The sequence below is a fragment of the Sphaerodactylus townsendi genome, linkage group LG09, assembly GCF_021028975.2.
Source record: "Sphaerodactylus townsendi isolate TG3544 linkage group LG09, MPM_Stown_v2.3, whole genome shotgun sequence".
Taxonomy (NCBI): Eukaryota; Metazoa; Chordata; class Lepidosauria; order Squamata; family Sphaerodactylidae; genus Sphaerodactylus; species Sphaerodactylus townsendi.
The window spans coordinates 29,267,166-29,279,806 of NC_059433.1; the positions used below are offsets into that span (position 1 = coordinate 29,267,166).

The window sequence follows — 12,641 nt, forward strand, 5'->3', positions numbered from 1 at the left end:
TCTTGGTTGTGCAGTGGGAGGAGATTATGTATGTGGTGACGTTATCAGTGCATAACACTATAATTAATGGGTGTCAGCAGAGTTGCCATGGGTGTTGTGGGAGCAGCTGTCGGCATTATCTCTTTGTTTCTGGGAATTCATAAGATGTAGCCTACATTAAATGACATAGCTGTGATACAGGTGTTGTTGCATATTGGAACCACAGGATTACAAAGCAATAAGGCTGAACTTTGCAGCCCTAATCTTCATTTAAAGCTACAGGCACTATTTACTCCCTTTGGGTTTTGGTGGGGAATGGAAGCATGCATTGCATAGCATGGTTTCTCCGAATACACTTCCTGTTTCATGCTATGATAGAAATCTGTAGTTCCTGATTCTGCTTTGATTCCCTGTGTTCTTCTGCACAGTGCTTGTGGCCATTTAAAGGTTAAACATCTGGAGAAATAGAAGTTTACCTGGGCAGTGGTTCAGGATAAGTGACATCCAAAGCGGCACCCTTAATATGTCCAGTTTGAAGAGCTTCCACAAGTGCATCTTGATCTACAACTGATCCTGAACAGAAGTCACCAAATAAAAAGGCATTTAATACAAATTAGGGTACCTATAGTGTAATATCCAGCTCTGTGACAGTATGGATGCTGCTTAAGGCATATAATGTATAAACTTCTCAAGTAATTATATCCTTTGATGCCTGGAGTGCTTTTCTTCCACCAACACCAGAGGCTGATATATTGAACAAAAATTGTCACATCTTTGCAGGGCTGGATCTGGGGGAGGGCAAAGGGGGCAACGCAGAGAGAGGGTGGTGGTAGGAGAAGGAGGAGGCTCAGTTGTCTGGAAAATATTGTTTGTTCTGCAGTGTGTGTGCTCCTTTCCCCCAGACTGCTGCTAGGAAGTGGGGGAGATGTAGTTGCCCAGCAGAGATAGCTCATTCTGCAGTGCACGCCTCATCCCCTAATTAGGCTGCGGGTTGGAGGTCGAGGAAGCTAAATTGCCCAGCAGAGATACTTCATTTCATGATTAGGCTGCTGCTAGGAGGTGCGGGAGGCTCAACTGCACAAGAAAGGGATGGCCCATTCTGCAACACACATGCCCCATCCCTGATTAGGCTGCTGCTACCGTAGGAGGTGAGGGGAGATGTTCAAAGTTGTAGTTTAATGCAGTTACTTTCCTTGACCTTGCTAATCTTGTTCCTTTGCCTGGCCAAGGCCACCTCCACTTCTCCATCTGCTGGACCTTCCAGTTCCTTATCTTCCCACCCCATCTCCTTTCAAGGACTGTGCATTGACAGTGGCTATGGTAAGCTTTGGTCATGCAAGACCTCTGGTGCAGGGTTGGGGGAGTAGTTGAAAATGCATTCTAAAACTAACAGGGGAGAAGAGTTTTGGGGCTGATGCCTGTTAATGGTTTAGATTAGAATGCCTGTTGAGCCCCTCTTTCCTACCCTCTTACATTGTGCTGGGCTGAGTTGCTGCAAGACCTGAATCAGGCTGGAATCGAATGGGGCAGAGGAGAAGAGGATGGGCTCTTGTCCCTCCCCATACTTTAAAACTGGAAGTTGGCTTATGCTTGGCTTTCCCAAAGGCCATGAGTAGACCTGCGCCCTCATCTGATAGGTTTGGCCTTTCCCAAAGATGCTACTTTTACACCTTGAGAAAGGAGGGGCAGGACACGAAGGGCGGACCTGTTTTCATCTGTTATGTGCCATCAAGTTGTTCCTGACTTATGAATCAACAGCCTTGCTTATCAAGTCATGCAAACTAAGACTGTGGCTTCCTTTATTGAGTCAATCAATCTCATAGTCTGTTCCCCTGTTTTCCTGCTGTCTTCAACATTTCCTGGCCTTATTGTTTTTCCAACGAGTTGATTCCAGTGTCTAAAATACAGCAGCTTCAGTTTAGTCATTTTAGCTTCTCGCAGCAGAATTACCAGATAACATTTTTCCTTCGGCTGTACTGTATCAGGCTGTGAAGGAACGTGAGGTGGTTTGGTGTTTCCCATGTCAAAATTATGTGTCTTGTATTTTTAAAATGTCTGGGAAAAGGCTAGTTTCTCCTCGGGTTGTGTTTTTATGTGTGCAGAGAAGTTGACGGAACATGCAAACATTATAGGTAGATAAAATAGTGTAAAAAGTTTAATTATTCATTAACATTTCATAGAATTCAACATAATTTATCCTGTCATTAAAAGAGTTGTTTATTATGTACATACTAGCAGGGCCCAGCCACGCGTTGCTGTGGCTTATTATGGTGAAATGGGAAAGGAACAGTGGCAGCAAATCAATTGCAGAGGCCAGCAGTACATGCTCATGCAAACACGCAGCCTGATACTGTGCGATGTCAGTGATGTGTGTGCCTGGATTCCTTGGGGGGGGGGGGCACACATCTAGGCTGGCTGGTCATGATCCGTTACCTGGGAGTAAGTTTGGTTGGTGGCAATGGGTGTCGCTTCTGAGGAAACCCTCTGAGGGGCGCGACGCAGCCATTCAAAGTATGTCACGGTTGTTGTACCGAGCTTACTCCTGAGTAATGCATGCCTGGTTTTCTTAACTGTAACCGCAACATTCCGGGAATCTAGGGTGCCTGGCTCCTCCCTCCCGTCCCTTGCATGTCGCCCCTCCCTCACTTCTCTTCCTTTGCATGCCACCCCTCCCCCTCCCTCCCTTCCCTTTCCCTCCGCTAGGGTGGGTGGGTCATATCAAGATGCTGGGCCCCCTGCCTCCCCTCCCTTGCATGCCACCCCTCACTCTCTCACTTCTCTTCCCTTGCATGCCACCCCTCCCTCTCCCTCGTGGTATGTGTGTGTACGTGTTTCACTTCCACTCGAGTTACTGCCTATGTACTGTTTCCACTGCTCATATCTGGCCATCTGAGTGAACATTCTAAGCTGCACATACATTCTAAGGGTGATAGTTACACACAGGCAGCTGCATGTCCTTCACCATGGAGCACCAGGAAAAAGGTGTTTTACCTGGGCCAGGTGTGAAATTTCAGGTATGTGAACATCTAAAAACACTCTCACCTGGCTGACTATAGTGGCTGGGAATTTTCAGAGGAATTGGGCCAGCAGTTAGTGAGTTATACTACCATTAACAAAAATACTGCCAGCTTTTTATATATATAGATATATAAAGAAGAAATATGTGTGTAACAGATGGGGGGTTACATTTAGTACTTTTGCTTTACTTTTGCTTAAAAATATAGATCCTATCCTGCTTCTTAGATTATTTATTTACGGTATTTATTTAAGTATTAATCCCCTGCCTTATACTAGCATCTCTAGACAGCTCACATAAATCCATTATGTATTAGAACAGTGGTTCTCAACCTGGGGGTCGCAACCCCTTTGGGGGTCCAACAACCCTTTCACAGGGGTCGCCTAAGACTCTCTGCAGCAGTGTTCTCCATCTGTAAAATGGATAGATAGGGTTGGGAGACACCACTACATGAGGAACTGTATTAAAGGGTCGCAGCATTAGGAAGGTTGAGAACCACTGTATTAGAATAACCCTGAGGTGATCCACAACAAATGAACAAGGTTTGCCAGACTTCATTATCATAAGCAACATGTACCAGGATATTAAGCTCCCTTGAACACAGGCATGGTTACAAATAGCCTTATGCTGCGTTATTATTTCACAGGAAGAATTTTCTTGTCCACCATGGTAGTGTAAGTTCTCTGTCAGCTCCTCCATTCCATTCCATCCCTAACCCATCTAAACTGGGCTTGTATTTTTATCAGTTCATCATATTGCCAAACTTTTGGATTTCTCAACACACAAACTTGCTTTGAGTAAACAGTTCTTTGTTAATCAGGCATTGCAAATAGCATCTGGTCTAAAACCGTCTATTAGTAGATGTTGCCTCTATATCTGTTCTCAGTGAAACTCTGGAAGTAACATTTAGTCTGTAAAAGATAAATAATCCTGATAATTCATCTGGTCTCTAATATAGTTTATTTATTGCTATCTTTTGCAATAAGAGTTCAGTTTTCAATCCATATAATAAGATAAATGTTCATATGAATGTTACTAATTTTCAACTTATATTGCATTGATCAGCTTGTATAAAGCCTGGGAAGCAATCTATGGTTCAAGTGCATTTTTAAGTGGCTATTTTATGACCTACCTCTAGAGATATTTATGAGGGTAGCTGTAGGTTTCATCAGTTCGAGCTGCTTTTTCCCAATCAGTTTGTATGTCTGAGGTGTTAAACTGACAGCAAGCATCACAAAATCAGACTGCTGGAGCAAATCTTCCATCTTCCGACAATAGCAGGCGCTCACAGCCAGTTCTTCATCTTCTTTCCTGACAGAAAATAATCATTGTGCAATTTTTGACAAGTACTTACTTATAGGAAAATTAAATTTTTGTTACAACTAGTAGCCCCATTTTGTAGATTACAGTCTGACCCTGGCAACTGAGATATCTAAGGATCTATTTAAACAACAGGATACTCTTTGGCAAGTGTCCTCCTTCTATTAATTAATTGATTAAATAAATAAATAAATACATACATACATACATACATTTTTAAACCGCCCACCCCCGAAGGGCTCTGGGCGGTGTACACCAGGCCAAACAATATTACACACAGTGGCCGAAAACAACATTACACATCATAAAATAACTTAAATTTAAGCTAAAAACAGTTTACAGAATTCATAAAACCTAGCAGCATCAGAACAGTAGAATAGTGATTTGTAGGTTGCTGGTTGATTGATTGATTGACTGATTGACTGATGATTAACTAGGTCATCTTTTAATAATATCCACTCTGGAAAATCCAAGAGAAAGACATGTGGTGCAAGTCTAGCAATTTTTCCTCAGAGGTGAATCTTACTCCCTGGTAAGTGTTTTAAAGGCCCTTTCCGCACGGGCCAAAAACGACGGCCTGGGGGCGGTAAAAACGCCGCCCCCAGGCCGCCGTTCGCACAGGCGGTGCTGCTGCAACGCAGCAGCGCCGACCTGACTGCGCTCCCCCTCCCCCAGGGCGGCGTCAGGCCGCCCTAAACAACAACCCTTTAAAGGGTTGTTGTTGAGGGGAAAGCGTCTTCCCGGCGGCGCGGTGCGAACCGCACCGCCGGGAACACGCTGTTTCCCCTTCCCTTTCCCATTTACCTCTCGTGTCGCCGTCCTGCTGGCCTCCTAAGTCCCTCCCTCACTGTCCTCCGACCCCTGGAGGTCGGAGGGCAGCGTGGGTGGGGCTGAGGAGGCCCGCAGGACGGAGTCACGAGCGGTAAATGGGAAAAAGAGGGGGGAAGGGGGGAAGAACGACCTCCGCCTCCACGCCGGCAGAATTCTTGCCGGCGTGGAGGCGCCTCGATGGCCGTGCGGAAACGGCCAAAGAGAGCAGCCTTAAGCTCCTTCCACCTTTGGCCCTAGTGTCTTCTCAGCCCGGCCCTTGTTACCAAAAAGAGGAAAAATAGAGCAGATATTTTAATATTCACATTAATTTTTATAATAATCTTAATTAGATGGTGTGTTCTTTAGGAAAACACATATTTAAATTATTAGATACAATAGATGAGAATAGTATTTCAGTTTACATTCTGACTCTGATGTTTCCTAGTTTAATTTGGCAAAGAATTTAACTGAATTACACAAGAAAGGTACAACTCTTAAGAAACTAAATACTTTAAGTATTGGGCCTGTCAAATAACATGATATAATTTCTATGGGGAAAGTAGCAGAAAATATAAAGAGGCTTAAAGTAGGACACACATTGGCTCATCCGAAGAACGGGGTCTGGATTCTCTGTAGAGAACCAACTTCAAGTAAAAAGAAGGTGACTTTTTTATCCATCTGTGTCTTTAGTCTGAGAAAGAGTAAGGAGTTAGATCTGGTGCTAAATGTCATCCAACTAGATAAGTTTATTGATTTTACCTTTTTTTGGTTTTGTTTTAATGACTAAGATAGCTGTTAAAATTTCAGTCTCCCCTCACAAAACTATCCCTTTATCCACCCTCTTCAGTTTAGCAAGTACCACTTAACCCACTTCCTCCTTCCTTGGGTGATCAGAGTCCTTGTGTGCTGCTATTCTCTCCAAAGATTCAAACACTACATCTGAATCAATGTGAGCTAATCCTGGCCAATAGCTTGTATCTTGAATCTGTAGATATCTCGACAGTCACAGCTGTAAGTTCCCCACTGCCTTTTGTGTACTGGTCCATGGAAGAGAAACAGCATGACACCAGGATTTCCAGTATGTTCTGCTAGATGTTACCGAAAAGAAGACTATATACATTTATAATGTGTTTTGTAACACATCAACATCTGTCACTTGTTTTTGTAACATTACTTCTGTCCTGCCATAAATATTGTTTAGGATACTACAGGGAAGATTAAATTAATCTCAACAAAACTTAAGTTGGGGGTTTGCTTTTTAACTCAAAAGGGAGAGGAGTCTAAAAACTGAGGCACCTCCTGGTCCAACTCTTCTGGCTGGAAAGTTGGCATGAACTCATCATATAATGAAGAGGATGTGGAGAAATATTGGAATGGCTACTTGCTCAGCTGTAACGTGCATTCACTTTTCCAAAGATTCCTGCTCAAGGACAGTGACATGATTGTGTACAAAGGTCCTAGATATCTTTTGGCATCCATTCCTCAAAACACTGGTTAGCTAACATCTACCCCAAGTACAATCATTTACTCTCCCTTCAGTATATTTGGCAGAAAGAGTAGTTCACCTTCTAAAACAGGTTCATGCCTGAAAATCAATTCACCAAGTTGCACATACGGATCTTTTGCAAATGAAATGGGCACGAGGGGATTAAAAAAAAAACTTTACGAGGTGCTCATGTGATCTGCTTTATATGGGTCAAGACATGCATATTTACCTTCTGTTCCTGTTGTGATAAAGGATTTTCATTTCAAAAGCTCTGGCCCTTTGAGCAATTTTGTAGCCAATGCTGCCCATTCCGACAATACCCAGAGTAGCCCCAGTGACTTCGTCTCCTAACATGTTCAAAGGGAAGTACTCAGTTTCTGGGGAAGTAGCCACCCGGCAACCTAAATAATAAAGAAATAAACAGTGTGCGAACATAGTGATGGTGGTGGGAGTTATAGAAAGGCAAGGTTTTAACAAAGGGGATTTCTATTTATTTTTGTGTCTCCTATTCGTGTTAGAGAAACCCCTTCATATTTGAAAACTGGCTCCACAGGAAGTGGGAAGGGGCTATGAGGATTAGGAAACGCTAATATATTCAAGAGAAACAAGAAAGCATGCCCAAAAGGTGTTCACCTTCTGAACAAGCACTCACCTGACATTTGGACAATGGCTTTGTGTCAGGGGTGAACCCTATCTTTGTCCTGATTAATGGAAAACAGTACTGTTATTGTTTGAGTGGGAAAAAGTGTTGAGCAAAAGAGGACACTTATGTAAGTTGAATTCAGATTTTGAGAAGAAAGAAATATCTTTGGATATCTTTTTTCTCTCTCTGGGCCCCACCAGACACCAAACTGGTAAGCATTAATTTTGTACGATTTTCATCTTCGCCAGCTTGTCCTTCTGTTTTGTTTTCTAGGATAAGATAGAGGTTGTCAAGAACTTGTTGGGAAGAGAGCTCCTGTCAAGGAGAAGATGGTGTAACCACCTTGACTACCGTACATAAAGGTATTGCAGTGGGCTTCCCTAGCAGACAAATGAATGTCTGATCTCTTAAAACAAACATTGATGCTCTTGATGTCTGGATGCCTTTTCTCTGCCTCTGGAATGTGACACCACTCCGAATGTGATGTTTGGACTTCTGACACTGATAGGAGATGGTGGGTGTGATGGAGAATATAGTCTGGAAGAAGTCTGGGAGGGTGTCAGGCTTTGAACAGTTTCTTGGAGGCTGGGAAGCAAACTGTCAGACAGTTGGTGCAGGAATATTTTGGGAGATGCATTGCAGTCTACTTCTAACTGTGTAAACTGACGCTTGTGTTTCAAAGACTCGCTCAAAGGAAAGCAACAGCCCAATCCAGAGCCCCTGATGATAGGGACAGTGCAGCTGCAATGCCACCCCACCTCTTCCAGAAAGCTATCTGGTGGTGCAGGTAGAGAGACAAAGCCAAAAAAAAGTTGCCCTCTATATGGTTCAATGGACTTGCGCCACCCAAAAGGCCCACCCCCCCAACGCCGATGTCCAATTGGGACGCCTGTGCAACTCTGTGTGGGACGCCTGTGCAACTCTGCAATGGCTCAGACTTCTGGCTTTTGCCGCCGCAGAGCTGAGAGGTGGCTGGCCATTGGTGCCTTTGCCCCCTCTGTGGGTGCCCCTTGCACCAGTGGAGGGGGCAAATGTGTTGGCACAACCCCACACTGCCTCCTCTAAAGGATTCCCCCTCACCTTGGATTGGGCCATTAAGGTGCTTCCATATCAAAGTTTTGCTCCGTCTTGGCGTCCTTACTGCAGAGCTGTTTTTAGAAACATCCACATTATACCAACCTGAAAGTCTAAGCACCCTTATCGGGGCAAATTTCACTGAGTACTGTGGACCTTGATCTACAGTGGTGCTACTAGGTTTTTTAAAACTCGGGTTCCTTTTAAGCGTTTCAACTTTTTTGCCACATGGACATCTTTGGCTTAGAACCATTAAATAACAGGTTTTGGAATTGGTGTTTTATCACTATTTTTAGGATTAAGGTTTTAGTTATCACTGTTGTCAAAATAATGCTTTGCAAATGAAAGCAATAAATATAAGTTTATACGGGACCTAAGTTTTATGTGGAACCTACTACAGTTCTTCAGAGTCTGTAAGACAGAGCTATTCTATCAGACTTATGGTTGAGGACTACAATTGTGTCCATCTAGGAGGCCTCTTGTTACCCCTTCCACCCCTTTTCCTCCCTTTTGATGTAGTTTGGTGTAGTATCCCTCAACCAATCCCTTTGGTTATTGGTGCATTATCCCTCAAGTTTTAGACAGGTGCTGAGTTATGAGTCAGTAGTGTGGTGCGACAGCCAGAAATGCCAATGCAATTCTGGGCTGCATCAACAGGAGTATAGTGCCTAGACTGACGGACGTAACAGTACCACTCTATTCTACACTGGTCAGATCTCACCTGGAATACTGTGACCGGTTGTGGGCACCACAATTCAAGAAGGATACTAACAACCTGTACCAGCTTGTCAATATCCTTCTTGAACTGGATTTGGTACATGTCCAGAGGAGAGCGACCAAAATGGTTAAAGGTCTGGATTTCATGTCTTATGAGTAGTTTGGGTACTAGGTATGTTTAGTCAGGAAAAGAAAAGGTTAAGGAATGACATGATAGCCATGTTTAAATATTTGAAGGGATATCATGCTGAAGGAGCAAGCTTGTTTTCTGCTGCTCCAGAGACTAGGACAAGGAGTACTGGATTCAAGGTACAGGAAAAGAGATGTCCACCTAAACATTAGGAAGAACTTCCTGGAGGTAAGGGCTGTTTGACAGTGGATTATGCTGCCTTGGAGTGTGGTGGAGTCTCCTTCATTGTAGGTTTTTAAACAGAGGCTGGATGGCCATCTGTTGGGAGTCCTTTGATTGTGTATTCCTTCATGGCAGGGGATGGGACTTGATGGCCCCCATGGTCCCTTCCAACTCTGTGATTCTATGCTAGGTATATTATTGGTTTTATGGGATTTTTATTGAGCTGGTGCAGGCTGTAAGCTGCCCTGAGTCCTTCTGATAAAACTGATAAACTAAACAATATGAGAAAACAGGCACAGCATAATGAATGCTTACCCTCAACGAGCCCTCTAGCAGCTGCCAGCAACAGGGCTATTCCAGTGTCTGCAGTGCTGCTGGAGACAGCGTTGGGACAATTAGCCGTCCTGACTCCAAAGTCTGCAATCAGCTTCAGGTCCAAGTGGTCCACTCCTGCACCTGAACTGGCAACCACTTTTAAGTTAGGGAGGCTCTTCAGAAGCTCTCGATCCATGACTGGTCTGTGCCACCATACATAAACAGCTTTGACTTTTACACTAAGACAGGCTTTGTTTTCAAGAAACTCCTTCATGGTAACAAGGTGAAAGTGTTTCTTCAGAAGTGGCACATGTGATTCTAAGATGCCAAATATTCCTCCCACTTCATTTACTAGCAGCACAGGCTGCTCTGGTCCTTCCATGATCTGTAACAAGGATGAAAGGCAACTCTTCTGCTAAACAGTCTAAAGCAGTGGTTCTCAACCTTCCTAATGCCGCAACCCTTTAATACAGTTCCTCATGTTGAGTTGACCCCCAACCATAAAATTATTTGTGTCTCGGTTGCTAAGACCATTGGAAATATGTGCTTTCCGATGGTCTTAGGCGACCCCTGTGAAAGGGTTGTTCAACCCCCAAAGGGGTCGCGACCCACAGGTTGAGAACTGCTGGTCTAAAGCATTAAATGACTCCTTGATAAATATGGTTTTCCTTCATTGTGACCAGCAAACCCACCCCCTGCCCCTAATGTATGTGTTAAGTGCCATCAAGTCACAGCTGACTTACGGTGCCCCCAGCAAGTGGCTTTCAAGACAAATAAGAAGCAGAGGTGGTTTGCCACTGCCTTCCTCTGCAATCTTCCTTTGTGATCTCCCTTCCAAATAGAAGAAGAAGAAGAGTTTGGATTTATATCCCCCCTTTCTCTCCTGCAGGAGACTCAAAGGGGCGTACAATCTCCTTGCCCTTCCCCCCTCACAACAAACACCCTGTGAGGTAGGTGGGGCTGAGAGAGCTCCGAGAAGCTGTGACTAGCCCAAGGTCACCCAGCTGGCGTGTGTGGGAGTGTACAGGCTAATCTGAATTCCCCAGATAAGCCTCCACAGCTCAGGCGGCAAAGCTGGGAATCAAACCCGGTTCCTCCAGATTAGATACACGAGCTCTTAACCTCCTATGCCACTGCTGCTCCTGCTTGAGACTGGGCTATACTAGGCTGCCTCCCCCACCCCAAAGCTATATAAAACTACATAGCTACACTTAATTCCTCTCATGACATCTTCCATTCCCCATGCAGTCCCTGCTATCCTCAGCTTAGCTTTTTGAATGGTCTACTCTAGAGGGTCCCCTCACCTGATTTCAGCAGTGAAAAAGCTGGCTGCATCCAACTGGAACACCTCTTCTCCAAAGCATCCTTTTGAAATACACTGTGTTCCTAAGATTTATGAAGAGCCCTTTGCAGCTGATGTCTGCTATCCTTCCTGCTCATCATCTAGAAAGCAAAGTGGCAATTTCAAGAGAAACGGTTGAACATTAACTTCAGAATACCAAATGGGTAGCTGATCTATTGAACACAATGATCCCTCAAAAGGAAATTGTAAGGTCAGGGGCTGAACTTTGAATGCTGGAATTTATCAAGTTACTTTTTAAACCTTTTTGCTTGCCAAGAATGGAATCAAAATATAATTATGCTGAAGTTCAATTTAGTTCAGCAGGACAGCATTATTCTGTTGAGACCAGTCAGACTATAAAGTGATCAACTTAACCTGGATGGCACTGGTACCTGTTTGTTTTATGGAAAATACCAGCATCCTTATGTTTTTGCTAAAGCACGTTCCTGTGGGAAATGAAAATAACTGCATTGTGCATGTCTACTTCGTATTAATGTCAGTTTTCCCTTAATAAAATCATGTAGATGCCTACTATATAAATAAAAGGTTTTCAAAAGTAACCTGATTTCTTCATAGCCTTTACTCACAAGCTGCAGTGCTAATGCTGCAGTTCTGTGAATAAAGTGATAAACTACTGGCGACACAGATGGAAAAATCCACTTACAATCGCAACTGTGGTAAAGTGGGTCAGAATTAGCCTATAGTCATACGGACCTTCATTAAGAGTTTAATACAAAAATAATAATCACCTCTTTGAGCTTCAGTGATAAAATTATCGAACACAAGATAACACGTAGTTGGAAAAGCCTGCATACAAACCACGAAATTTCCATGTAGGGTTATAATATACTAAGGAAGAAAACAAAACATGTGTCAATTAGTGTCCACAGTTTTTCAACAGGGAAATTAATTCCCTACAATGTGTTATTTGTATTGGAGATCTGACAGAGCTGCTGTAGCAAGGGGGGACTGCGCCCGGGGCACATGTGTGCCCTGCGCCCCCGCCACACCTCCGCCCCCCACCGTGCACAGGCGTGCACCCGAGGCAAGACACTCCCCCGTCCCCTGGGCGCTACGTGACGTCACTGTGGATCTGGTCCCTCACAATTAAAGCAATATTGACAGTAAAAAAACCTATCCAAAAGTGAATGATTCGCAGAAATAGATCATTACAAAGTGCACCAGCAATGATTCCGTGATCAGAAGTGCTAGCTTTTATGTATTGGTTTTGCAGAACTGCCTCAGGGAGGCAAGATCACGAGTGCGGGTTTGGCTTACTTCCTGAGAGAAAACTTTCTTAATAGTCAGTCCTGTTTGGGCTCAATGTTTATTATGTACACATATTATTGTATTTAATTACCGGTAACAGCGTTGTGCTGGAACGCTGCACTCATCTGTATTACTACGGCATCCATATTTTGTACTAAAGTCCTGATGACTATAGTTTAATTCTGATGAGCTTTATCACATTTGCAAATGTAATGGAACTTCTGTAAATAAGCATTTTGGTTGGTAATTTTAAAAGACTTGCTGTCCCTTTCCCCCCTCCCCTCCTTGCTAATTTTAAATCATTATGTCACAGATGGT

At 43.7% G+C, this 12,641-nt stretch overlaps 1 protein-coding gene across 1 annotated transcript; it reads right to left on the reverse strand.

The window, feature by feature from the left end:
- Nucleotides 1-334: 334 nt before the first annotated feature.
- LOC125439240 (putative 2-hydroxyacid dehydrogenase SH0752) lies at nucleotides 335-11,360 on the reverse strand. The gene is made up of 5 exons (XM_048508257.1): nucleotides 11,017-11,360; nucleotides 9,713-10,097; nucleotides 6,841-7,012; nucleotides 4,128-4,306; nucleotides 335-552 (listed from the first exon to the last, which is right to left on the reverse strand). Exons 2-5 carry the CDS (start codon nucleotides 10,092-10,094, stop codon nucleotides 452-454), a joined length of 834 nt encoding a protein of 277 aa, XP_048364214.1. The 5' UTR covers nucleotides 10,095-10,097; nucleotides 11,017-11,360; the 3' UTR covers nucleotides 335-451.
- Nucleotides 11,361-12,641: the final 1,281 nt, after the last annotated feature.